Source organism: Neolamprologus brichardi, chromosome 9 (assembly GCF_056152115.1).
Source record: "Neolamprologus brichardi isolate AB-2024 chromosome 9, ASM5615211v1, whole genome shotgun sequence".
Taxonomy (NCBI): domain Eukaryota; kingdom Metazoa; phylum Chordata; class Actinopteri; order Cichliformes; family Cichlidae; genus Neolamprologus; species Neolamprologus brichardi.
Window position 1 is genome coordinate 41,160,074 of NC_142112.1, and position 25,648 is coordinate 41,185,721.

The window sequence follows — 25,648 nt, forward strand, 5'->3', positions numbered from 1 at the left end:
CACACTTCTGAATCAGTGACCAATCAGCACTCACATCTCGCTCAATGATTGGTCCGTCCCCATTGATCGAGTTGGCGTTAAGTTGTATCCACAGGTAGGTGGCACCAACTGCTGTCAGCTGAGGAGGGGCGATGGGTACAGGGGGCTCTGAGGGACGAAGAACCAAGATCAGTCTGACAACACACACACGAACACTCACACATGAACACTCACATGAACACTCACACACACATGAACACTCACATGAACACTCACACACACACGAACACTCACACACACATGAACACTCACATGAACACTCACACACACACGAACACTCAAACACACATGAACACTCACATGAACACTCAAACACACATGAACACTCACATGAACACTCACACACACATGAACACTCACACATGAACACTCACATGAACACTCAAACACACACGAACACTCACACACACATGAACACTCACATGAACACTCACACACACACGAACACTCAAACACACATGAACACTCACATGAACACTCAAACACACATGAACACTCACATGAACACTCACACACACATGAACACTCACACATGAACACTCACATGAACACTCAAACACACATGAACACTCACATGAACACTCACACACACATGAACACTCACACATGAACACTCACACGAACACTCAAACACACACGAACACTCAAACACACACGAACACTCAAACACACATGAACACTCAAACACACATGCACACTCAAACACACATGAACACACACGAACACACACACACACACGCTCTTCTGGGTTTCACTAAAGTCTTGACGAGGGAGGAAGGTGTTAACAAGACAATTAATATTCGTGACCTTCGGCGAATCACGGCAGACCTGGATTCTATTACCCAGAATCCCCGGTGGTGCTGCTCTACTTCGTCTTGACCCACTTCATCTAAAACACACACACACACACACACCAGCCAGGATACAATGGTTGTTTCAGGTTCAGGTTAATGTTCACCTGTGTGTGTGTGTGTGTGTGTGTGTGTGTGTGTGTGTGTGTGTGTGTGTGTGTGTGTATCAAACACACATACAAAGTCTGAGTGACAGTTCAATCAGAGGTTTAACCGCCGGGGATTGTGGGGATATGTGTCAGGTCATGTGACCAACAAACACCTCCTCACCTGTTATGGTGTTTGTTTGCTTAGAAATGGCACACACAGACACACAGACACACACACACACACACACACACTTAATCCTTGTATTGATCAGCTCAGCTGTGAGTAATGTCACTTGGATCTGCTTCTTCTCACATCTACAGACACAAACTCAAATCTGAACTGAACAAATATAAAGGTGTGTGTGTGTGTGTGTGTGTGTGTGTGTGTGTGTGTGTGTGTGTGAGTGTGTGTGTGTGTGTGTGTGTGTGAGAGTGAGTGTGTATAAAAATAAAACTCTCCCCTCCGTGGGCGGGGAGAGTTTCAAGCTCGGGTCCTCAGTAGCTTGAGGGTCCTGCAGTATCTTAGCTGTTCATAGCACTGCACTCTTCTGAACAGAGATCCCTGATGTTGTTGCCTAACTTGAGGGGGTCAGTGCCCTGGTCAGCTCTGGGACCACTCTCACCTTCGCTCTCTACAACTTCTTCTCCAGCACCGTCAGTCTGGGTATCAAAAGCCAGGCCTGTACGTCCAGGTAAAAGCACCTGCGGAGCTGCCAGAGCCCCGCCCAACATAAAAGGGGTGGCTGTAGCTCAGGAGGTAGAGCAGGTCACCTACTGATCGGAAGGTTGGTGGTTCGATCCTTGGCTCCTCCAGTCTGCATGTCAAGTATCCTTGGGCAAGATACTAACCCCAAGTTGCTCTCCGATGCGTCCATCGGAGTATGAATGTGTGTGAATGTAGTTAAATTGCACTAAGTATAGATAAAGTGCTTGTGAGAATGGGTGTGATTGGGTGAATGTGGCATGTTGTATAGAGCGCTTTGAGTGCTCCGAGAGAGTAGAAAAGCGCTATATAAGAATCAGTCCATCAGTCCATTTACCAAAAGGCAGATTCAACATGAAACTATTTAAAAGCTGCAAACTCAGACGCTCTCTGCTCATCATCCTCGGCCTGGCTTTACGATCCTGAACAAAGAGCCCGAACAGCTGGTAGCGCAGTGCAAGTTAGCATCACCCAGCATGGCGTGCAGTGGGATCTATTTCTGAATGTGCAGTTAGTGTGTCCCAAACACTTTGTTGTGTGCGATATGAACTGTTGTCTCATCAGTTTGATATAATCAGAGTATGAAGTGGGTGCTCCACAGCGCCCCTGGTGGCTGAAAATATAAAACAGCGCTGTGTGATCCCTCAGAGCACATGTGACACAAACACAGAAATAATGAAGTCAGAAATCCATGATGTCACAGGCTGCTGATCGATTACTGATGGATCCCATTGATCTGCTGTGATTTCTCTTATTTAGACTGAAACATGCTTAAATGTAAAATAGCAGAATTATGATCTGAATCTAATAAAACATGAAATCATATTTATACTGCTGGTCTCAGCAGACACCATCAGATGTGCCGCCAGGACTAAGCCGCGAGCTGAGGGCTAAACGCCATCGAGGCGCATCCCGCGTTCCTCCGACTCTTCAGCGTGATGGGGTAGGAAAAAAGCGTGGATGAAAGCTACGCTTCAGAGACGCCTGACGGCTCCGTCGCACCGAACACGGTGCGTTTAACGAGTCATCGTTAACATGCCGCGGGCCCGCATGTGCGTTCGGGTTAGGGCGCCGGCGCTCTGACAGGCAGCAGCAGGAAGAGGAGGCTTTTACTTTGGCGTGATTCATCTTCACAGAAACATTCTGACAAAACGCCGCCGAGACTCCCGCCTTAAAACGGCGCTCTGACTTTCTAATGAGGCTCTCCTCTAACCCCACAACACACACACACAGTCACAGAGCAGTAATGAGGAGCTTTAATAAAACTCTTCCTCGTTTCACGATGGAGTCATTAAAATAAAAAACATGACAAACTGCAGCTTTGATCTGCAGCGAGAGACAGACGAGTGAGGGAGGGGGGTAAGGAGAGGGGGAGGGGGGGAGGGACAGGTGTCCTCCCGTGGTGATGATCAGTTTTTAAGCTTCACATTATTCACATCACTTAAATATATTCAGAGATTATCAGTCAATAAGAGAGCAGCACTCACGTTTGACTGTGAGGTCAGCGTAGGAGGACACGCCCACCCCTCGCTCTGATTGGGCGATGCAGCGGTAGCGTCCAGAGTCTCCTTTGGTCGTGTTGTCCACATTGAAGCTCGCCACGTAACGCCGAGCGTTCAGCGGTTTGGTTTCCCGTACCGCGGCCTGCCGACCGCCCATTCCCTGCCGAGCACAAACACACAAAGTGAAGCAGCCACATACACACACGCCGCGCAGCGTGCAGTCTCGCCGCGTGGCGCTCGTGTTACTGACTATGGATTATTGATAGATCACCTGCAGGTACAGCAGCAGGTTGCTCTGCGGACGTCCGTTGATGGTGCAGTGAAACGTGGCTGTCTGTCCTGCGTTCACCTCCACACCTTTGATATGGAGGAAGTGAGGGGTGCTCACTGAGGACAGGAACACGTAAAACACTGAGGTCAGAGGTCACACACTGCTGACATCACCTGACTGACCATGCTACGGTAACAGTGAGTCTTCTCTCCTCTGATTTCTTCAGCCGAAAAACAAAAATCTCTACGATCCAATTAGAAAATGGATTCTGGAGGATATAGGTGTGTGTGTGTGTGTGTGTGTGTGTGTGTGTGTGTGTGTGTGTTTTCAATCAGTTTATTGAACAGTGTTGACGTGAAGTAAGGCAGTAAGAAAAAGTTCAGGTCAAAGATGTTTACTCGAGGTTTTTCTTCCATCAAAAACATGTGTACACACACACACACACCACCCTATGTGTGTGTGTGTGTGTGTGTGTGTGTGTGTGTGTGTGTGTTGTGTTCACATAACAAAACAACATAAAAAATAGGAGTCTTCAGTTGAGCAAGTAGATAAACAGAAGGATGGATCAAAGTCCATGCTAATCAACTTATATTTTAATGAGCTCCCCTGCCTCCACACACACAGACACACACACACACACACACACACAGACACACACACACACACACACACACACACTGACCTTGATTCTACAATACCGGCTCAACTTTTAACATTGTTATCCAATTAAGTAGCCAAACGTCGTTAACCAATTAGGAACTTGTTCTACAAGGGGGCGGTGTCTTCCTGTGTGTCTGTGTGCGTGTGTGTGTGTGTGTCTGTGTGCGTGTGTGTGTAAACTTACTGCACTGGTGTCCCTGCAGTGAGATGTCCTTGATGGCCAGAATGCCTCTGTGACCGGTGCTGACCGCCTCAAACACCACCTGCACCAAAGACCAAACACCAGCCGTGAAACCTCAGACCTGCTCGTGTTGATGGTTTTAACCCTTTAACGTCCACGCATCAAGAGGCCGCCGGCTTAATGTTGGCTGTAAAGCTACAAAATAATTCTCATCTCATCACAGTGTCAGATGTGTAGTTGTCAGTTACCAGTGTCAGATGTGTAGTTGTCAGTTACCAGTGTCAGATGTGTAGTTGTCAGTTACCAGTGTCAGATGTGTAGCTGTCAGTTACCGCGGTGTCAGATGTGTAGCTGTCAGTTACCAGTGTCAGATGTGTAGTTGTCAGTTACGGCGGTGTCAGACATGTAGTTGTCAGTTACCGCGGTGTCAGACGTGTAGTTGTCAGTTACCGCGGTGTCAGACGTGTAGTTGTCAATTACCAGTGTCAGATGTGTAGTTGTCAGTTACCAGTGTCAGATGTGTAGCTGTCAGTTACCGCGGTGTCAGATGTGTAGCTGTCAGTTACCAGTGTCAGATGTGTAGTTGTCAGTTACCGCGGTGTCAGACATGTAGTTGTCAGTTACCGCGGTGTCAGACGTGTAGTTGTCAATTACCAGTGTCAGACGTGTAGTTGTCAGTTACCAGTGTCAGATGTGTAGTTGTCAATTACCAGTGTCAGACGTGTAGTTGTCAGTTACCAGTGTCAGACGTGTAGTTGTCAGTTACCAGTGTCAGATGTGTAGCTGTCAGTTACCGCGGTGTCAGATGTGTAGTTGTCTGTTACCGCGGTGTCAGACGTGTAGTTGTCAGTTACCAGTGTCAGATGTGTAGTTGTCAGTTACCGCGGTGTCAGATGTGTAGTTGTCAGTTACCAGTGTCAGATGTGTAGCTGTCAGTTACCGCGGTGTCAGATGTGTAGTTGTCAGTTACCAGTGGCAGATGTGTAGTTGTCAGTTACCAGTGGCAGATGTGTAGTTGTCAGTTACCGCGGTGTCAGATGTGTAGTTGTCAGTTACCAGTGGCAGATGTGTAGTTGTCAGTTACCGCGGTGTCAGATGTGTAGTTGTCAGTTACCGCGGTGTCAGACGTGTAGTTGTCAGTTACCAGTGTCAGACGTGTAGTTGTCAGTTACCGCGGTGTCAGACGTGTAGTTGTCAGTTACCGCGGTGTCAGATGTGTAGTTGTCAGTTACCGCGGTGTCAGACGTGTCGTTGTCAGTTACCAGTGTCAGACGTGTAGTTGTCAGTTACCGCGGTGTCAGATGTGTAGTTGTCAGTTACCGCGGTGTCAGATGTGTAGTTGTCAGTTACCGCGGTGTCAGACGTGTCGTTGTCAGTTACCGCGGTGTCAGATGTGTAGTTGTCAGTTACCAGTGTCAGATGTGTAGTTGTCAGTTACCAGTGTCAGATGTGTAGTTGTCAGTTACCGTGGTGTCAGATGTGTAGTTGTTAGTTATTGCGGTGTCAGATGTGTAGTTGTTAGTTATTGCGGTGTCAGATGTGTAGTTGTCAGTTATTGCGGTGTCAGATGTGTAGTTGTTAGTTATTGCGGTGTCAGATGTGTAGTTGTTAGTTATTGCGGTGTCAGATGTGTAGCTGTCAGTTACCAGTGGCAGATGTGTAGCTGTCAGTTACCGCGGTGTCAGATGTGTAGCTGTCAGTTACCGCGGTGTCAGATGTGTAGTTGTCAGTTACCGCGGTGTCAGACGTGTAGTTGTCAGTTACCAGTGTCAGATGTGTAGTTGTCAGTTACCGCGGTGTCAGACGTGTAGTTGTCAGTTACCAGTGTCAGATGTGTAGTTGTCAGTTACCGCGGTGTCAGACGTGTAGTTGTCAGTTACCAGTGTCAGATGTGTAGTTGTCAGTTACCGCGGTGTCAGATGTGTAGTTGTCAGTTACCGCGGTGTCAGACGTGTAGTTGTCAGTTATTGCGGTGTCAGATGTGTAGTTGTCAGTTACCAGTGTCAGATGTGTAGTTGTCAGTTACCAGTGTCAGATGTGTAGTTGTCAGTTACCAGTGTCAGATGTGTAGTTGTCAGTTACCGCGGTGTCAGACGTGTAGTTGTCAGTTACCAGTGTCAGATGTGTAGTTGTCAGTTACCAGTGTCAGATGTGTAGTTGTCAGTTACCGCGGTGTCAGATGTGTAGTTGTCAGTTACCGCGGTGTCAGATGTGTAGTTGTCAGTTACCAGTGTCAGATGTGTAGTTGTCAGTTACCGCGGTGTCAGACGTGTAGTTGTCAGTTATTGCGGTGTCAGATGTGTAGTTGTCAGTTACCAGTGTCAGATGTGTAGTTGTCAGTTACCGTGGTGTCAGATGTGTAGTTGTCAGTTACCGTGGTGTCAGATGTGTAGTTGTCAGTTACCGCGGTGTCAGACGTGTAGTTGTCAGTTATTGCGGTGTCAGATGTGTAGTTGTCAGTTACCGTGGTGTCAGATGTGTAGTTGTCAGTTATTGCGGTGTCAGATGTGTAGTTGTCAGTTACCAGTGTCAGATGTGTAGTTGTCAGTTACCGTGGTGTCAGATGTGTAGTTGTCAGTTACCGTGGTGTCAGATGTGTAGTTGTCAGTTACCAGTGTCAGATGTGTAGTTGTCAGTTACCGTGGTGTCAGATGTGTAGTTGTCAGTTACCAGTGTCAGATGTGTAGTTGTCAGTTACCAGTGTCAGATGTGTAGTTGTCAGTTACCGTGGTGTCAGATGTGTAGTTGTCAGTTACCAGTGTCAGATGTGTAGCTGTCAGTTACCAGTGTCAGATGTGTAGTTGTCAGTTATTGCGGTGTCAGATGTGTAGTTGTTAGTTATTGCGGTGTCAGATGTGTAGTTGTCAGTTACCAGTGTCAGATGTGTAGTTGTCAGTTATTGCGGTGTCAGATGTGTAGTTGTTAGTTATTGCGGTGTCAGATGTGTAGTTGTTAGTTATTGCGGTGTCAGATGTGTAGTTGTCAGTTATTGCGGTGTCAGATGTGTAGTTGTTAGTTATTGCGGTGTCAGATGTGTAGTTGTCAGTTATTGCGGTGTCAGATGTGTAGTTGTTAGTTATTGCGGTGTCAGATGTGTAGTTGTCAGTTATTGCGGTGTCAGATGTGTAGTTGTTAGTTACCAGTGTCAGATGTGTAGCTGTCAGTTACCGCGGTGTCAGATGTGTAGTTGTCAGTTACCGTGGTGTCAGATGTGTAGCTGTCAGTTACCGTGGTGTCAGACGTGTAGTTGTCAGTTACCGCGGTGTTAGATGTGACCCTGATCGCGGCTTTTTTTTTTGTGTCCAAAAGGAAAGAATCTCTGATGTAAGTCAAACATGACTCCAGACATCAGTTCAGATTCTCAGCCTGTGAGTTTGATGACTTTAACGTCTGACCGTTTTCTTAATAGTGCTTATATTTTCCATCTGAGTGTAACGAGTGGGCCCAGCAGCGTGCCCTGAGGAACTTTTTCTAACGCCATGACTACAACTTCATGAAGCCAGAGAAAATTCCCCTGCCATATACGTCCTTGATAACCCTCTCTAAAACACATTCAGCTGTGTGTGTGTGTGTGTTGTACAGTCAGCATAGAAAATTGAGCCTTACTTCCTGTTGCCGCCCATAACAGGAAGTCCTCCTCCCTCCCGTCTCTCTCAGATATGACTTCTCTTCCCTTCATTCTTCTCTCCTCCCTGCATTTCCTTTTCCAATCTCTCACTTCCTGATTCTTTCTTTCAGTCCTCCCCCACTTCTCCCCCCTCCACTATCTAATTAAGCCTGTCACTAATGAGCTAGCAGTGTTGTTACCGTGGTGATGCAGCTAATTAGTGATGGCTGCTGTGATGACAGGATGGTTGTTCACAGGCAACAACACCTGCACGTGTGTCTGTGTGTATTACAATCTGTTTGTTACAGTGTGTGTGTGTTAAAGTGTGCATATGTGTGTTTGTGTTACTGTGTGTGTGTGGCTCCCTGCTGTGGGACTTGATGGTTTATGGGCCGGCGTGCTGACCTGCAGACAGCAGTGTTTGTCTGTCAGACTCAGACAGATGTTGGACAGATGCCGCTGCAGTGACCTCTCCGTTGCCAGGACAACACCTGAACATTGTGCAGGTGTTGACTTATCAGCTGAGCTAGCGTGGTAATCAGTCTGTATGGGAGCAACAGGCACCGGCTAATAAGAGAAAGTCTGAGAATCTGACTCTGCAGAATTCCCACTCCACCTTCCTGGACGGTCTGTTGCTACAGAGAGCTCACAGCAGCCATGTTATTGGTCACATGATGTCATTATAAATTGTCCAACAGCACAAACACAATGCAGAGGTCCAGTTTAGGTGAAGTCGAGCATAACAACAACCAGCTACTGCTGGTGACAAACTCATAGATGGGTATAAAGGCCAAACGTAAATGAGGATTAATGCAGCACTTTTCCAGCATTAAAGTAACTGATCCAGAGTTCAAAGGTCACAGTGTTATGCCAGCGCTACGACCATCCTGGACACAGATCACAAATTGGAGTCAGAAGAAACATTAATGGTCAGAGAAAGCCAGAGCGAGTCACCGTGCCCAGCTTTCAGAGAATGCGGTTAGCTTCAACAGAACCGCCTCCAACGCAGTGGGAGGGGCCTCGTAACTTACAGGTAAGTTCAGGAAACATTCTCTCCCGTAAAGCTGTTATGAGGGGGGAAACAGTCTGTGTATCAGGCTGTAAATATGTTTGTTTTAACATGGGAGTCTTTGGGACTGACTCACTGCTGCCTCTGCTGGACGTCAGAGGAACTGCAGGTGGTAGAGACATGACAACAACAACATGGAATCTATAAAGAGAGCTGCCTGTGAGTGGTGCAGGTGGAAACACCTTTGTGAATGCTTTCATGTGTTTGTGTGATTTTAATAAGTCCAGCGTCAGATCAGCCATAAGTGTTCAGAGCCACACGACTGAAACGCAAAATCATTTCTAAAATGTTGAACAGTAACAGGAACAGATTGGGACGTTGAGTCCAGAGGTTGTGCTGTCGACGGGAGGAAAAATTTTTTGGCACTAGAAGGTTCCCGTGGTGAGAAAAACTCACTTCCTGCTGCTGCTCTACACCAAGTGTGCGCCTATGTGTGTGTGTTGAACCAATTAGCTGCAGCCCTCGTGTGGTTTGGAGATGACAGAGCTTTTAAAGCCACATAAAAGAGCTTTCAATACGGATCAGCCACATCCAGAGCGAGTGTGTGCGCATTCGCCTGTGTATCTCTGTGAGGACCACTGCAACTCTCAGGACAAGCGGACCGCTTTTTGGGACGGAGGGTCCAGACTGGGGATCGGGGTTTGGTCAGTACCCCAACCACAGTCCTCGCAGTGATAGAAATACCAGCGTGTGTGTTATCTCGCTGCTATCACACTATTCAGGTAAAACCTGTCAAAAGTAAACGTGTGTGTTTGCGTTAGGGTGGTTTACCTCGTAGTGATTGGGCCAGAAGGTGGACACTGCAAGCTCCACCCCCTTCCAGATGTGGTAGGCAGGGCCTGAGGAGTTAAAGACAGGAACTCCCAGAGGACTACCGTTCTCTGCAGGAAACACATACACCATCATCATCTGAGAGCTCCGCCTACACTGACTAACCTGCGCCAGTGTTCCTGCGTACCTTTGATGTAGACGTTAAGCGTAGCGGGCACGGCACCCTCGCGCCCTCCAACCTGGTAAAACAGGAAACTGAGGCAGTGCGTGTCGTTTTCTCTGAGTGGCGGTAGTAGCAGCTGAGCGCGCTGACCACCATAGCGACCTGACGTGTTCACAAACAGGAAGGAGGAGCCTGCGGAGAGGAAGCAACACCTCATTATACACAGCCAAGATAAAGTCCTTAAACAGTGACAGACTTCAAAATAAAAAGCATGTTTGTCTAGAAATATGTCTTTTTATTTACTTCTCTCTCTTTAAATCTTTGTGTATGTGAACAGCACATAAAAAACTGAATGAGTTAAATCTAAAATGGTTTGAATGCAAAATGTGTTAATAAACATGTTTATTACCATATTAATACATATGATTAATACACATGTTAATAAACATCAAACTTGCTCACTGTGAACATGTTGAGGATTAACACCCATCAAAATAAAGTCAGACTTTCAGCTCAATGTTTCTGATCATTTAATGGAGCGAATGCCAGACAGCACAGCCTTCAAAATAAAAGCATGTGTGAGGTCACAGGATGGAGAAAATGAAAAGGAGTGAACACGGTGGGAAAGAGGTGAAACAACAGGAAAGGTGAGTCTATTTGTCAGTATGCTGTGAGGTGAGAATAGTGAAGGACGGAAGTGACGGACAAGGTAAGCGACTCATGTTGTAACCAGGGGCGGATCTAGAAGGGTGGCATGGGGTGGCAAGTGCCACCCTAAAATGATCCCTTGCCACCCCAAGTGCCACCCCAGTTTTGCATATGACAGTGTTGTTTATTAAAATAAGATAGCATTAACTGTTTGAGCGTGGAGTGTTGTGTTGTGTTGTGTAGCTGTTCTGTTGTGTAGTCGTTTTGTTTAGTGTGTCAGTGAGGGCACTAATGAATGTCACTAAGGCAAATTTGTAAACACTGTCACTAAGTAGAAACCAGCGGAGTGATACACCTCCTGTTGTCAGGCTGCAGGTTTATCCCTGTGCTCTTCTGTGTTTTGGTGGACAAACTTTTTTTTTTACTGGCACACATCATTTGTGGAGCATCTTATTGTGAAACCTGATTGTTCTCTCATTTTAGTTTTAGTAATATTTTTAAATGGTTGTAGAAAATGAAAAAAACGGCAGGTGTATTGGCTGCATTTTTAGATAAATAGTTGTTTATGTTTACAAAATGTACATTTTATATTTGCATTTCAAGTTATAAACATTTACTCAACATGTCTGTGGTTTTTGTTTACAGTAAAAAATACTACTAGGATTTTAGGTTCTTTGTGTGATTTCAGATCAGTAATAGTTATATTAATAGTAATAGTAACACTAATGCAGTATGTCAGTGAAAAAACAACTAAATTCAGCTGAGCTGAAAAGATACCAAACAAGGCAACGGGGGAAAAAAATAAAATGAAACAATTTGAGGGTGAAATACAAACGTAAACTCAAAAGGAGTCAAAAATGTCCGGTTGTATTTCAGACCTCAGAGGGTTAATGCAACAAATCATGAAAAATTAGGTTTACATTTTTATTCATGACAGTGCAGATTTCTGACATTTTGTGTAATTTTAATGTAACAATGTGATTGATTTCTAACAGTGTGAAACTTAAGTTAGACTTGTGTTTGTAAATGAAGCGCCCCATGTTGTGTAGCTTTCTGGATTTTATACTTATTGGGCTACATATTTATTTATCATACAGGCTATACAGTACATAACATCAAAACTCACATGTTTTATGTAACTAAAGTGTGTAATTATGTGGGCTATAGACAATAATTTAGTTATAGACTATATTTATATGAAAAACGTGGATACTTACTGCATTTGAATCCTTTTAACCATGTGTAACCACCTGCGTATGTGTTTGGGGGAAAAAAAGGCTTTGGTTTTGCTACCCCATTTGATTTCTTTGCCACCCTCACGCCACCGTAAGAAAATTCATCTAGATCCGCCCCTAGTTGTAACTGACGTCAGACGCCGGAGATTTTGGCGGAAAATTAAAGCGAATGGTAGTTTAGAATTGAACAAAGTTTCTTTAAGCTTCAGTATTACCAAATATACTAATCAATTGTCCTATAACTAACAACATCTGTCCTATCATCTCTAACACCCTGGAGGACAACGGGGAGAGTTTAGACGCTCTCCAAGAATACATCGACCGCTGCTTCCAAGATTTAGTCATGAAGAAGGCCCAGAGTGCATCTTCCCCGGCCAAAACTGAGACGCCGTCATCGAAGAGATGTCGCCCGGCAGACTCACCCGGCACAACATCGCCTGCCGGCAAAGACATTGCAGACATCCTGGAGTCAATCGACAAGCGATTGTCCAGTTTCGATGCGAGGCTGTCCCTGGTGGAGATTTTACAGCGGGAATTTAAATCTCTGCGAGAATCCCTGGAGTTCAGCCAGCAGCAGGTGGAAACGCTTGCTGCTGAAAATGCCACGCTACGGGCGTCGGTCAAATCTCTCACCGATAACGTGACCCAGCTAAACATAGAAAAAAAAAAAAAGAGTCCGTTATCGATCTACAAGCCCGTAGCATGCGAGACAACCTTCTGTTTTCTGGTATTCTAGAATCTGCCGGAGAGGACGCGGAGGCAACGGTGAAAAGCTTCATTAAAATCCACCTGAAGCTGCCGGAGGACACCGTAAAGAACATCGCCTTCGATAGAGTGCATCGCTTGGGGGCCGTGAGGTCGCCGGCCAGGAGACCACGTCCTATTGTGGCCAAATTCGGCCTCGGAACAGGTGAAAAGCCGCGGCAGGGAATTAAAAGGAATGGACTTCAGCGTGAACGACCAGTTCCCCAAAGAGATCCTGGAACGATGCAGGGTTCTCTTCCCAATCAGCTCCATCACGTAGCGGGGGTGGGGGGTGGGGGGTGGGGGGGTCATAGTTTGGTCCCACCTTTGCTGTTGTGATTGGTGTGGGGGTAGGGACAGGCTTAGGGTGTCGGGGAGTTCCCCAGGAGCGTCTTCCTTGGAGGGCTCAACCTGGGGTAGCGGTCATGGCCTATTAGGGGCTCTGTTGGCTCTTAGGTGACCGTTTCCTTGTGGCTGCGTGCAGCGGGGCTAGGGGAGGGTCTGTGCTGACGGACGTGGGTTACTGATCTGGTAGCCTGGCTGCCCCAGGGTGGGTCCGGGACGGGCCGGACTCTGGGCTGCGGCCCTGGCTGGGCCTCGGGGGCTTGGGTCCTAGTTGGGTGTATGGGGGCCCAGCCCTGGCGCAGGGTGCCGCCAGTGCATCGAGCCACCTGGGGGGCTCTTCAACTGGTGGGGGAGGTTGTTACATCTTGCAGGAGCTCTCCTCTCTTCAGGAATTCACTCTGCAGGAGGGGGAGATACAGGAGAGGTGGAGGAAGATCTCAGCTTGGGCGTCTATTGTCTCGTGTAGTCTGGAAGATGAGTGGATGACGGGGTGGGTGCAGTTTTCTCTGTGGTGGGGTCGGGTGGGCTGTCCCGGGCTCTGTGGGGCCGGGCGGCGCTGCTGTACTGGGCCCCGGTCCGGATGGGTCTGGGCCCCCTTTCCCTGGCGGGTTGCAGAGTATGGGGGTGCCTACTGGGGTCAGCGGGGAAGCTGGCCCCAGGGAGGGGTCACTTGCCCCTCCCTTCTTTCCCTCCCTATCTCCAGCTGCCTCCCTCTTCCCGCTCCACCACAATCACCCACACATGTAGGGCCATGGGGTAAAGGTGTGTCACCAGGGTGCAGGGGAGGCATCCCCCCCTCTGTCCCCTTCTGGCTGCCTGTGCCTCAATTTTATCCCACAACTTAAACATTCACATTACTCACACTCTCATAACACATACATATAGGACCTTGGGGGTGGGCATGCTACACGGACTCCAAAACACCATCAGGGTGTACAACCTCACCCCTGGCGTCGTTGCCCACCTCTCAATTTTAAATACACGTAGACACTGAGGGCTATCAGGAGGGGCTATGTGCTTACCTGCTGCTCTCTGGCAGGTAGCTCCATGCCCTCCTGGGTTTTAAATGCACCTTAGAACACACATGCATCAACACTACATATGAGCGGGCGGAGGGAGGTTTGGAGTCTCCCTGCTGCTGTGGAGTCGGGGTGGTCTGCTTCTCCCCACTGCAGGGAAAAGGGTAACACCACCTGGGTCTGGGTGCAGTTTCCCCCTCCAGGGGCAAGGGTACCTAGACCTGGGGCTTAGAGTACGCTTGGGGAGTGTGATTGTGTGTACAGTGTCTCTCTATGTCTGTCTCCACGTTGGGTGAGTGTTGAGTAAGTGCATATGAGAGCATGAGGGTGGGAATGGATGTTTGTATCTGTGTGTGCCTGTTTGTCTGTGTCTATATGTCAGGTTGGGTATCAGACGCCACCTCTCTGTGGACATCTCAGGCCCTCCAACGTATGGAGGCCTACCTCCCCCCACCACTCCCCCTACCAGTGGCGGACTCCCTCAGACATTGGTGCGTTGGTGGTTCTTTGTGTCCGGGGATGGGCGTCCGGGTACCCACCGGCTCACTCCTTGGTGGCTGCTTATCGGGGCCTGGAGCCTGGGGCTCGCTCGGGCCACTTCGGGGGTGGGGTGCCCTCGGCCTCTTGGCCTGGGGCTCGGTCACTCTGGCACAGCTGGCTGCCAGCGGAGCTCACGGGCACGTCACTGCAACCCCCCCTGGCTTCTGCTCCGTGGCTGCTGAGTGACCCCTCATCTGGGACTCTCCTCAGCTCTTTCTGGGACAGTGGTGCAGCTGCCCCTCTGTTGGTCTTCCTTGGTCTCTTGTGTTCTGGGGGCCTCTGGATGTCTGGAGTTTTGATCTCCTCCATACCTGCTTCATGCCCTGGAGGACGGGGCTGTGGCCCCCCCACACCCTCTAGCAGATCATTACATGAAGGAACCTTTTAAAAACAAGCACGTCCATACTCACAGGTGTACACACGGGTGATCACACACACAAACTACACCCTTTTTGGTTCCTACCTCAAAGCACACTGTGTGCTGTCGATCTTACGTGCTGCACAATAATGTTTAATATTTAGTATTTACTGTTATATTCACATATATCATCATGATGTTGTTTATTCTATTGCTCTAGTCTTCTGCTTGTTTTCTTTTTTTCTCAACAGGTGATCGAGGAAAAGAAAAAGAGGAGAAAAAAAAGACAAAGGTGATGAAGCAGATTTTCATTGTCTTTTCTCTCTATCTCTTTTCTCCTTTTTCTTTCCCTCTCCTTCTGTTAACTTTCTTCTGAACTTTTCTTCTTGTTTTTCTTTCCCGTCCCCGAGTCCAGTCTGGCCTGATTACAATAACTTAACTAATAAAAATAACTAATAAAGATCAAATAAACTATGACAATCAAGTGGGCCAGTATAGCAAAAGGCCCACTTGGGAAAGTAAATCTGTTGGGTATTTTTCTTGGCCTTCAGACAATAATTCTGATTCCTACAGTGCCAGACAGGACACAAAAAATAAATAAATAAATAAATAAACAACAGGAAATCATCACTGACGAGAGGAGATAAGAAAATAAACGGTGCTTGTTAGTGTAATAAATCAGTAAATCCATTATTGATCTGTGTGTGTGTGTGTGTGTGTGTGTGTGTGTGTGTGTGTGTGTGTGTGTGTATGTGTGTGTGTGTGTGTGTGAGAACAAATGGCTCATTTTGTCGACAGTGGAAATATGTAATTGGAAGACTTCAGAATAAAAGCGCGACGTTTGCTTTAAAGCTCTGTAACTCTGAACGCACCCTCTTCTTCTGTGTGTGTGTGTGTGTGCGCGCGCTCTCATTAGTGTGTCTTCACATCTCCGTGTCACGACTACAGCTGTCAATCTCCCGAGCTCACTGCTTTCACTTCCCTTCATCTTTCTGCAAAGTTTCTATGAAATTTAAATCGGTCGTCTTACAGCGAGCGTGTGTGCGGGTTGAAGGGCGTCTCTATGGTAACTGTACTGCAGTATTCCTTCAGTCAGCTGTCAGTTATGTTGTATCACTTCAATGTTGCCATCGCTTCAACTGCAGATGACTTTCTGATTGATCGCTTGATGGTTTGGTGAGGTGGGGTCACTGTGGAGCTGTCAAACATTTTCTTTGCTTATTTGGGACAAAACGGCGACTCGATAAAGAAACAACATTTAATGACTTTTCACTTATTTGTAACTAAAAAGCTAAAGCTGCAGTTCTGATTTGTCCCACTGACTCCACATTCACATAAACATGCTCACAGCCTGATGATGCCACTTCATTACACATGTAGGCGTAACGTTTGCATTATTAGGGGCGTGGCCTCTTTGACATGTGGATGGTGACAGCTTTCTGCTAGCTTCACCTGAGCTGGAGCTTTGGTGTGTTGTTGGAGCCTTTTAATGACATCATGTGACCAATAATATGGCTGCTGTGAGGTCACTGTAGTAACAGAGCGTCCAAGAAGGCGGAGCTCCATGTGAATGACATCAGCAGGTATCTGAGTGTGTGTTTGGATGTTTCACACACAAAAAGCTTTGTGGCCACATGCCACTCTGTAGCTTCCCCATCTTTCAGAGCATTTTCCTGGGAAAGTTGATCGACCTTCAAACGATGATTTCCTCACAGAGACGATTTTAACCTGAGCGTAGACTCATGTTTGATTTCATTTCCCGGTTACCAGAGCGTTTTAATGTGTGTGTGCACGTGTCAGTGGATCAATGGACCTTGAGGAGAATCGATTAGAAAAACAAGAGGTTTAATCACGGAAGGAAGAGGAGGAGGAAGAGGAGAAGGAGAAGGAGGAGGAAGGAGCAAGGACAATCCAGACTGATGAAGAGCGAGTGAGAACAAAAGCTGTGATGAGTTTACTCTCAAATCAGCCATTTGTGCGTCTGCAGCTGATTAGTGTTTGTCTCACAGCTTGCGCCTCGCTCCATGTTTAACACGACCCAACAGCTGACTGAACCTTCATCTACAGCCAATCAGAAGACCCCATTTGTCTTCCTGACAAACATCAGAGCTGTTTTCAGGATGAGGTTTTCCGTTTCCTGGTGTTAAAAGACTCACTTTGTTTTTCTGATTTCATTTCAGATATAATCATAAAATACTGACATAATACATTCAAACCATCAGTCACACATGAACACAATCCACCACCATCATCATCACCATCATCTTCATCATCACCACCATCTTCATCACCATCTTCACCATTATCACCATCATCTTCATCATCATCATCATCATCACCATCTTCACCATTATCACCATCATCTTCACCATCATCACCATTACCACCATCATCTTCACCATCATCATCTTCACCATCGTCATCATCATCTTCACCATCTTCACCATCATCATCACCATTATCACCATTACCACCATCATCTTCACCATCATCATCATCATCTTCACCATCTTCACCATCATCATCACCATTATCACCATTACCACCATCATCTTCATCATCATCATCTTCATCATCATCATCACCATCATCACCATCGTCACCATTATCACCATCATCATCATCTTCACCATCACCATCTTCACCATCAACATCATCATCACCATCATCATCACCATCTTCATCTACACCATCATCATCTTCATCACCATCTTCACCATCTTCATCACCATCTTCATCTTCACCATCATCATCACCATCTTCATCAACACCATCATCTTCACCGTCATCATCATCATCACCACCACCAATATCATCATCATCATCATACCATCATCTTCACCATCATCATCATCACCACCACCATCATCATCACCACCACCATCATCATCATCACCACCACCATCATCATCACCGTCACCATCTTCACCATCACCATCTTCATCAACACCATCATCTTCACCGTCATCATCATCATCATCACACCACCATCACCACCATCATCATCACCACCACCATCACCACCATCATCATCACCACCATCATCATCACCACCATCATCATCACCACCACCATCATCATCATCACCACCACCATCATCATCACCACCACCATCATTATCACTGTCACCATCTTCATCAACACCATCATCTTCACCGTCATCATCATCATCATCACACCACCATCACCATCATCATCATCACCACCACCATCACCACCATCATCATCACCACCACCATCACCACCATCATCATCACCACCACCATCATCATCACCACCACCATCATCATCACCACCATCATCATCACCACCACCATCATCATCACCACCACCATCATTATCACCGTCGCCATCTTCATCAACACCATCATCTTCACCATCATCATCATCACACCACCATCACCATCATCATCACCACCACCATCATCATCCTCATCATCACTATCTGAAGGACATTTTTCAAACATCAGTCAGTAGAGAAGATCAGAAATGAGGCAGAATGATTACGGTCCAGGGTCGTTTCCTGTGTGACCTGGACGTCTCTGTGTTACAGTCATGTGATGTTTCTTTGTTTCTGTAAAATGATGACAGCAGTTTGTTGTTCGTTTTTTGCCACTCTGCAGGATTAACTGTGTGTCACAGTTCCCAGCACGTCATAGCCTGAAAAACCCAGAGTCAGAGCTCAGACTGTGAACTGGTCACATGTGTCAGCGTGCTGTCAGCTGATACAGGTGAGCACTGAAACACCTTCATTCACAGGTGAACGACGTCGCTGATGTGTGGACGTGTCTGTGGAGCTCCTCGGGATTATCCTGACTTCTTTGGTCACACCTCTGTGTGTGTGTAGTTGTAGGTGTGTCAGGGCAAACACACGCATGTGCTGTGTGTGTCTGCTGTTTGCGTAGTAACTGAGGCCTGCTGCAGGGCAAACAGCAGTGTGTGATTCAGCAGAGAAAGATTTCAGGTATGAGGTGTGAGTGGGCCCAAGGGGCCCGGCTCAGGGTCTGATCCTGTGAGCAAGGCTGGGGTCTGCTCTGTTTGTCTGCGTTTAGGTGCAGGTTATGGGTGGAGAAAGACACGGGTGGGTGTGGCTCAGGAGGTACATCGTCTACCAGTCGGCGGTTCAAACCCTGGCTGCTCCAGGCCAAAGAGTCCTCAAGCAAGACACTGAACCCTGAGTTACTGCTGATGCATTCATGGGAGTGTGAATGTTAGTATTTGTATGAAAGTGTGAATGAGGCATGTTGTGGTGGTGGTAGAAAATGCTGCTGCTAATCAGTGAGAACACCAAACTGACCAATCAGAGCTGCAGGAGGTGGAGGCGCTCGGATCGAACACTCGGCCAAACTTGATCTTCATCACGTTCTCAAAGGCCCGAGCGAGCGCTTCAAACTCTCTGCACCTGAGACACGGCCCCGCCTCCTCTTTCTCACCATCGTCCAATCAGACCATAGGCAGAAAGAGAAACAAACACACACAGCCCCCGTTCGTGTCCTGGCGTTTCTTCTGCTCGTTAACCTCCCGCCCCCTCTCACCTGTGGGCCAATCATATACGACCCCTACCATCTGTAAACCAATCACCTCACACCCAGCTCACACACGCGCGCAGATGGAGGCAGTAATTCTATTACCCGAGCTGTACCGAGACGTGAGGAGAGGCAGCTGCACCGTATTTACTCTCTCTCTCACACACACACACAGCAGGAAGTGTGTGTGTGTTTCCTGCCCTCAGAGGTTTATTTCAGGCGGCGAATGTGTGCTAAACTTTCTGAAAGCATCCACACAAACGTCGGGCAGAATCCCCGTCCAACAGGTTTGAAGGAGCAGTCCCACATTTACTTAAATCGGCCAATGGGGAGCTGGTGTGTCAGTGTGACCTCTCCTCTGATTGGTCGGATTTCAGCTGCAGTCACTCCATGTGTTTAAACTCCCTGAATGAGGCTTTAATTGCTTTTGGCAGAATGCTGATAGTGGCTTTATACGCTCCACACACACACACACACACACACACACACACACACACACACACACACACACACATATATGCACACACAGACACACACATACGCACACACGCACACACACACATACGCACACACATACACACAGAGTCATGTTCAAAGAGTGAATCTCCTGCATGCCGACACGCTGATAAACCCTTTAACACACTAATTAACCCAAAAGACACACATACACACACACACACACACACACACACATATATACGCACGCGCGCGCACACACACATATACGCACACACACACATACGCACACACACACACTGAGTTTTCTTTTCTCTTATTTATCTGTGAAACAGTCCAAACTTTAAACTCTCTTCTCTCTCACCCACCTTTAAACACTGTTTACCTGCAGCTGTGTGTGTGTGTGTGTGTGTGTGTGTGTGTGTGTCTAATCTCTTTTCAAATTCACTTTAAAGCCACAAACTGTGTGTCTGCACACTCGTGTGTGTGTGTGTGTGTGTGTGTGTGTGTGTTGTTTACAACAGCTTGTATTTTTTTAACACACACGCTCAGAGAGAAAAAAGTGGTTTTGACCTCCAGGTCTCTTTGACACAGAAAGGCATTGTGGGAGTTATCACACAACAGACAGACCGAGTGTGTGTGTGTGTGTAGTGTATATATTTGCCTTGGAGCCTCCCTGCGTGTGTGTGTGTTTGCTGTGTACAGCTGGCAGTGAGCTGATAACAGCCCTATTAGAAATATTAATATACCCTGAACCCCACAGAGACACACACACACCAAAAGGCATGTGTGTGTGTCTGCATGTGTGTGTGTATTCCCACCCTTATTGGAGCAAAAAACAGAAATAAACAACGACCGGAGGACCTCATAGAACCAGCAAACAGCACCACCACAGCACCTGTGAGGAACCAGTGGGCCACATCTGAAGGTTCTGATCGTCTTTAAACAGACTCGGGTCAAAGTCCTCCTGCAAATGAATCAATTAAAAACTGTCCAGAGACAGGAGAATGAACCTGTAGAGCAAAATGTGGATCACTTACAGTTAATCTTTATGTTGACCTCATTATGAACCTTAAACGAGAAGCCACGCCCTTAATAATTCAAAGTGAAATGTGAACAGGTGTTATAATGGGGAAAATTAACTCTAAAGACCCAAACAGTGCTTATTTCTGCTGTAGGGCTGATCCTGGTTCAATTGAAGATCTCTTTTTAAAAGGGTATAATATAATAGGTGCAAATAAACTGTTCACCTGGATAGTTCTCCTGTTCTTACTCACAGAATCCTTTAGTCAGGGTAGACTGTGTGGCGATCAGGACTGGACATTGCTGGGTTGTATTTATTATCCTTTATTTATACGGGTAAAAAGTCTCATTGAAATGTACACCTCATTTCCAAGAGAAAGCTGGTTAAAGCCCAGACTCTGTTGGGTTCATATCTGGACCCCGTTGGGTTCAGCAGACTCTGTTGGGTTCATATCTGGACCCTGTTGGGTTCATATCTGGACCCCGTTGGGTTCAGGCCCAGACTCTGTTGGGTTCATATCTGGACCCCATTGGGTTCAGGTCCAGACTCTGTTGGGTTCATATCTGGACCCTGTTGGGTTCAGGCCCAGACTCTGTTGGGTTCATATCTGGACCCTGTTGGGTTCATATCTGGACCCCGTTGGGTTCAGGCCCAGACTCTGTTGGGTTCATATCTGGACCCTGTTGGGTTCATATCTGGACCCCGTTGGGTTCAGGCCCAGACTCTGTTGGGTTCATATCTGGACCCCGTTGGGTTCATATCTGGACCCTGTTGGGTTCAGGTCCAGACTCTGTTGGGTTCATATCTGGACCCCGTTGGGTTCATATCTGGACCCCGTTGGGTTCAGGCCCAGACTCTGTTGGGTTCATATCTGGACCCTGTTGGGTTCAGGCCCAGACTCTGTTGGGTTCATATCTGGACCCCGTTGGGTTCAGGTCCAGACTCTGTTGGGATCATATCTGGACCCTGTTGGGTTCATATCTGGACCACGTTGGGTTCAGGTCCAGACTCTGTTGGGTTCATATCTGGACCCCGTTGGGTTCAGGTCCAGACTCTGTTGGGTTAATATCTGGACCCCGTTGGGTTCAGGTCCAGACTCTGTTGGGTTCAGGTCCAGACTCTGTTGGGTTCAAGTCCAGACTCTGTTGGGTTCATATCTGGACCCTGTTGGGTTCAGGTCCAGACTCTGTTGGGTTCATATCTGGACCCCATTGGGTTCAGGTCCAGACTCTGTTGGGTTCAGGCCCAGACTCTGTTGGGTTCAAGTCCAGACTCTGTTGGGTTCAAGTCCAGGCTCTGTTGGGTTCAAGCCTGTTTTCTCACAGCTCTGGAAACGCGCCCTGATATTCCTGTTGTCACTGTTGGCTGCAGGTCTGACTGACCCAGCTGTTAATAAACTGAGTAAACCGGTTGTTGAAATGGACCAGACTAACTGAACTGGGAACACTGAAAGGCTCTGAAGACTGTTATTTATGAACATCTGGTTTTCAACTACAAACAAACCTCAGGAACATCTTCCACTGCCTCAACTGCTTTCCCTGCAAAACTAATAATTACTGTACTGTTGGCTCACTGCACTCAGCTGCTTCAGCCGGTCTGTAAGGAAGCTAAATATACCCGTGATGTCATGGCGTTACCAGCATCTGATCTGGTCTGGACTCGTTTATTTTTAGCTGACCAGACGTGCTAGTCACCAAAGAGAAAGATTAGCATAGTTGCTATCCAGGATCAGGTCAAATGATCTAAAAATCTCAGCTGGAACAGGCTGACGATGAGGAGGAGATGAAGTTTATCAGCTCGTCGTGAGCAGTAACAAACAGCTAACGACTGAGGAGTCAGAAAGAAATCAGAGCAAGAAACATATTCAGTCTGAGACAGCGTGTGTGTGTGTGAGTGTGTGTGCGTGTGTGTGTGTGCGTGCGTGTGTGTGCAGCAGGAAAGAGTATTAGGGAAGATTACTGTTGTTCACACTGACAGCAGAGAGCGAGCCGGCGCTACATGGCTCAGATTAGATTGAACTTGTACCATTTATAAGAACATTAAATGGAGCCTGCAATCACTGGTCAATCGATTCTTCGCTGCAGCTCTGTGTGTGTGTGTGTGTCTGCAGTATTAAACCAGACCACTTTCACTGGAGAATGCTGTCTGTGTGGGTTTTTTTCTCCCACCAATATCACATGCAGAAGTCCCATTGATAAAGTGTCTGTTTTTAGAGTAAAGGCGGTGGAGTGACGCGGGTCCTCGGCAGCCTCGGACACAGACAGAAGAAAGGCGTGCGCCCAAACTCACCAGAACAAATATTAAGCACCGCCTGCCGTTGGCCTGAAACATGATATTTGATTTAAAGAATCAGATGTGAGCTGCTGAAATTGACAAACGAGCTGAGATCACTCCTGCATGTTACTGCTTTGTGTCTGTGCTTCCACGAAACTCCACATGTTCCAGATGTTTTACTGTCTCCGGATCAGTGAGGTTTATTAACAGCTTTAACAAAGGGCCACACTGCGGCTCTGAACTCTGACCCGATAACAGGCGTCTCTGCTTGAACCCTTCACCTCAGGCTCACCCCAACCGGTCGGAGCAGATGGCCCCGCCCCTCCCTGAGCCTGGTTCTGCCAGAGGTTTCTTCCTGTTAAAAGGGAGTTTTTTCTTCCCACTGTCGCCAAAGTCATAAGCTCATAGGGGGTCATATGATTGTTGGGTTTTTCTCTCTAGTATTATTGTAGGGTCTACTGTACAATATAAAGCACCTTGAGGAGACTGTTGTCGTGATTTGGTGCTGTATAAATAAAATTGAATTGAATAGATTGGTCGGTTTTTCCTCCGAAGCGAGCTCAGCTGGGAGAAGGCTGAGTTTGGTCTCTGCTGTGGAGGGTGTGTTAGATTTAATGCCCTGTCTCGTCCTGCTCACTGCTCCACACATCAGCCGGGAGGAGATCGAACCGAGGAGGAGGGTGTGTGTGTGTGTCCACTGGGAGAGAAGCTGTTTGCTCTCTGATTGCTTGGATTGGCTGCAATTAGTCACACACACAGTGAAACACACAAAAACCCTCTTTTATTGGAAAAGAGTAAAGGTGACAAACTCTCCTCTCGCCTCCTCCTCCTCCTCCTCCACCTCCTCTATAACTCACATTAAACAGGACAGTAACCACCTCCTTTCTGTGTGTCCTCGGTCAGCCTGTCTCTCACGTGATTGGCTCTGTGATTTAAGAGTGCTGCATTCTCATTCGTCAGCAGGGTAACCTCTGTGAGCATGTGACAAATGGCGGCTCACTCACACACACACTCACACTCACACTCACACACACACACACACACACACACACACAGTGGCAGGTCAATAGCAGATAAAAGGCTGCAGCAGCTTTTCCCTCAGCGCTGCCTTCAGGTGCAAAGCGCTGCAGTGCTGTGTTTAAGGACCTGTACAATAGTTGATTATAGCAAGAACACTCCCTCTCTGTCTGGTTACGACCGCCGTCCTCGGCTGCTCGGGAGGAAATACGGTCACGACTGAGGTTAGCCTAACTGACCGTGTTACAGGTGTGTGGCACGCAGTGACAGGTAACACCATTTGGCGTGCAGAGCATAAACATGCCATTTAAAGGGCGTTGGTTTGAAGCCCGTGTGTCTGACAAAGGGTTAGTTCTAGACCGACGCGTACACAGCTCGGTCTGGCGCTCTGTGATTGGATCAGGCTTGCACCTGGTTGATGCAGCCATTTCCCATTTAGAGAGGCGTTCCTGCTTTCAGTAGTCCAGAGTTTGTTTTCAGACTCAAGCATCTCTTCGAGCTGTTGAACAACGCACCCAGAGGATTGCACCTTGTTGTAAACACCAAGTACTTATAAGCCTCGGCTCATCGAGTGCAGTATTGGTTAAATGAGCAACAGCAGAACCGGAGAGGCAAAGATATGCTGATGACCAATGTATGTGTGTCACAACACAAACGTACTTCAGGGTTTTTAAGAGTCAGAGGACGACATGCATGCACCACCAAGACCCAGCTTCAGGAGATCCAGAAAGGTTCCCTGAGGAGCAATGTTTCCTCTAAGCTGAGCGCATGAGCAATCGCGCACTGCTGACATGGTGAAAATCTGTGCTGCGCACAAAAAAAACCCCTGCCTGAATTGGAATTAAAGTAAATACATGTATTTATTTTATTTCGCTGATTTGACTGTGTCAGCAGTGTGAAATTGCTCACGCGCTCAGCTTAGAGGGAACAGTGCTGAGGAGCACCCGGGGAACCTTTGAGCTGCAGGAGGACTGCAGGAGGACTGCGGGGCCCTGACGGTGCTTTCAGAAGGACAAACAGTACCTGCAGGGATCCAGGGGGTGGCCAATCGGTCTCGGTTGTCTCCCTGCTCCCAGTCAAAGTCATCTTCTTTGGACTGGACCAGCGTGCAGTCAGGAGACCGACCAGATAGACAAGCTGAAAAAGAGACAGACAGACACTCGGTTACCTTAGGTGAAACCACAGACAGGATTAAGGAAAAACTGTTAAGGCCCCGGCTTTAAGGCTGTGGACGGGGTTCTCTGATCCATGAATTTCAGGGGAACTGTGGGCTTTGAGTGATTTCTTGGAACCATTTCCAAAGATTGTACAGCAGACAAAAAACAAGTTTGGATTTTCTCCACAGAGGCTCAAATATCTACGCACAGCCCCACTGACGATGAGATAAACATTGGTCGGCGGCGGAAACCTGGCTGGATCTCACTCATATGAGCAGAGTTAGTGAGTTCCTCACCTCCATCACAGCAAGTCCCACCTAAAGACTGAGACACGGAGATGCTGCATACTAATGGCACATTAATGCGATCACAGGATCGACTACACTGTGTTTACAGAAC

At 47.4% G+C, this 25,648-nt stretch overlaps 1 protein-coding gene and 1 pseudogene across 4 annotated transcripts in view; both read right to left on the bottom strand.

The window, feature by feature from the left end:
* The window catches only part of LOC102779429 (receptor-type tyrosine-protein phosphatase mu-like), a 166,578-nt gene that overhangs the window by 110,665 nt on the left and 30,265 nt on the right, over positions 1-25,648 (bottom strand). For all 4 annotated transcript variants that reach the window (XM_087846659.1, XM_087846658.1, XM_087846657.1 and 1 more), the window contains exons 2-8: positions 25,116-25,229; positions 9,931-10,098; positions 9,744-9,853; positions 4,300-4,378; positions 3,456-3,571; positions 3,170-3,344; positions 35-147 (exon numbers count right to left, since the gene is read on the bottom strand). In XM_087846659.1, coding sequence (XP_087702785.1) covers positions 35-147; positions 3,170-3,344; positions 3,456-3,571; positions 4,300-4,378; positions 9,744-9,853; positions 9,931-10,098; positions 25,116-25,229 — 875 coding nt within the window. The remainder of the gene's footprint in view (positions 1-34; positions 148-3,169; positions 3,345-3,455; positions 3,572-4,299; positions 4,379-9,743; positions 9,854-9,930; positions 10,099-25,115; positions 25,230-25,648) is intronic.
* Positions 5,935-7,777, bottom strand: LOC148101692 (uncharacterized; annotated as a pseudogene).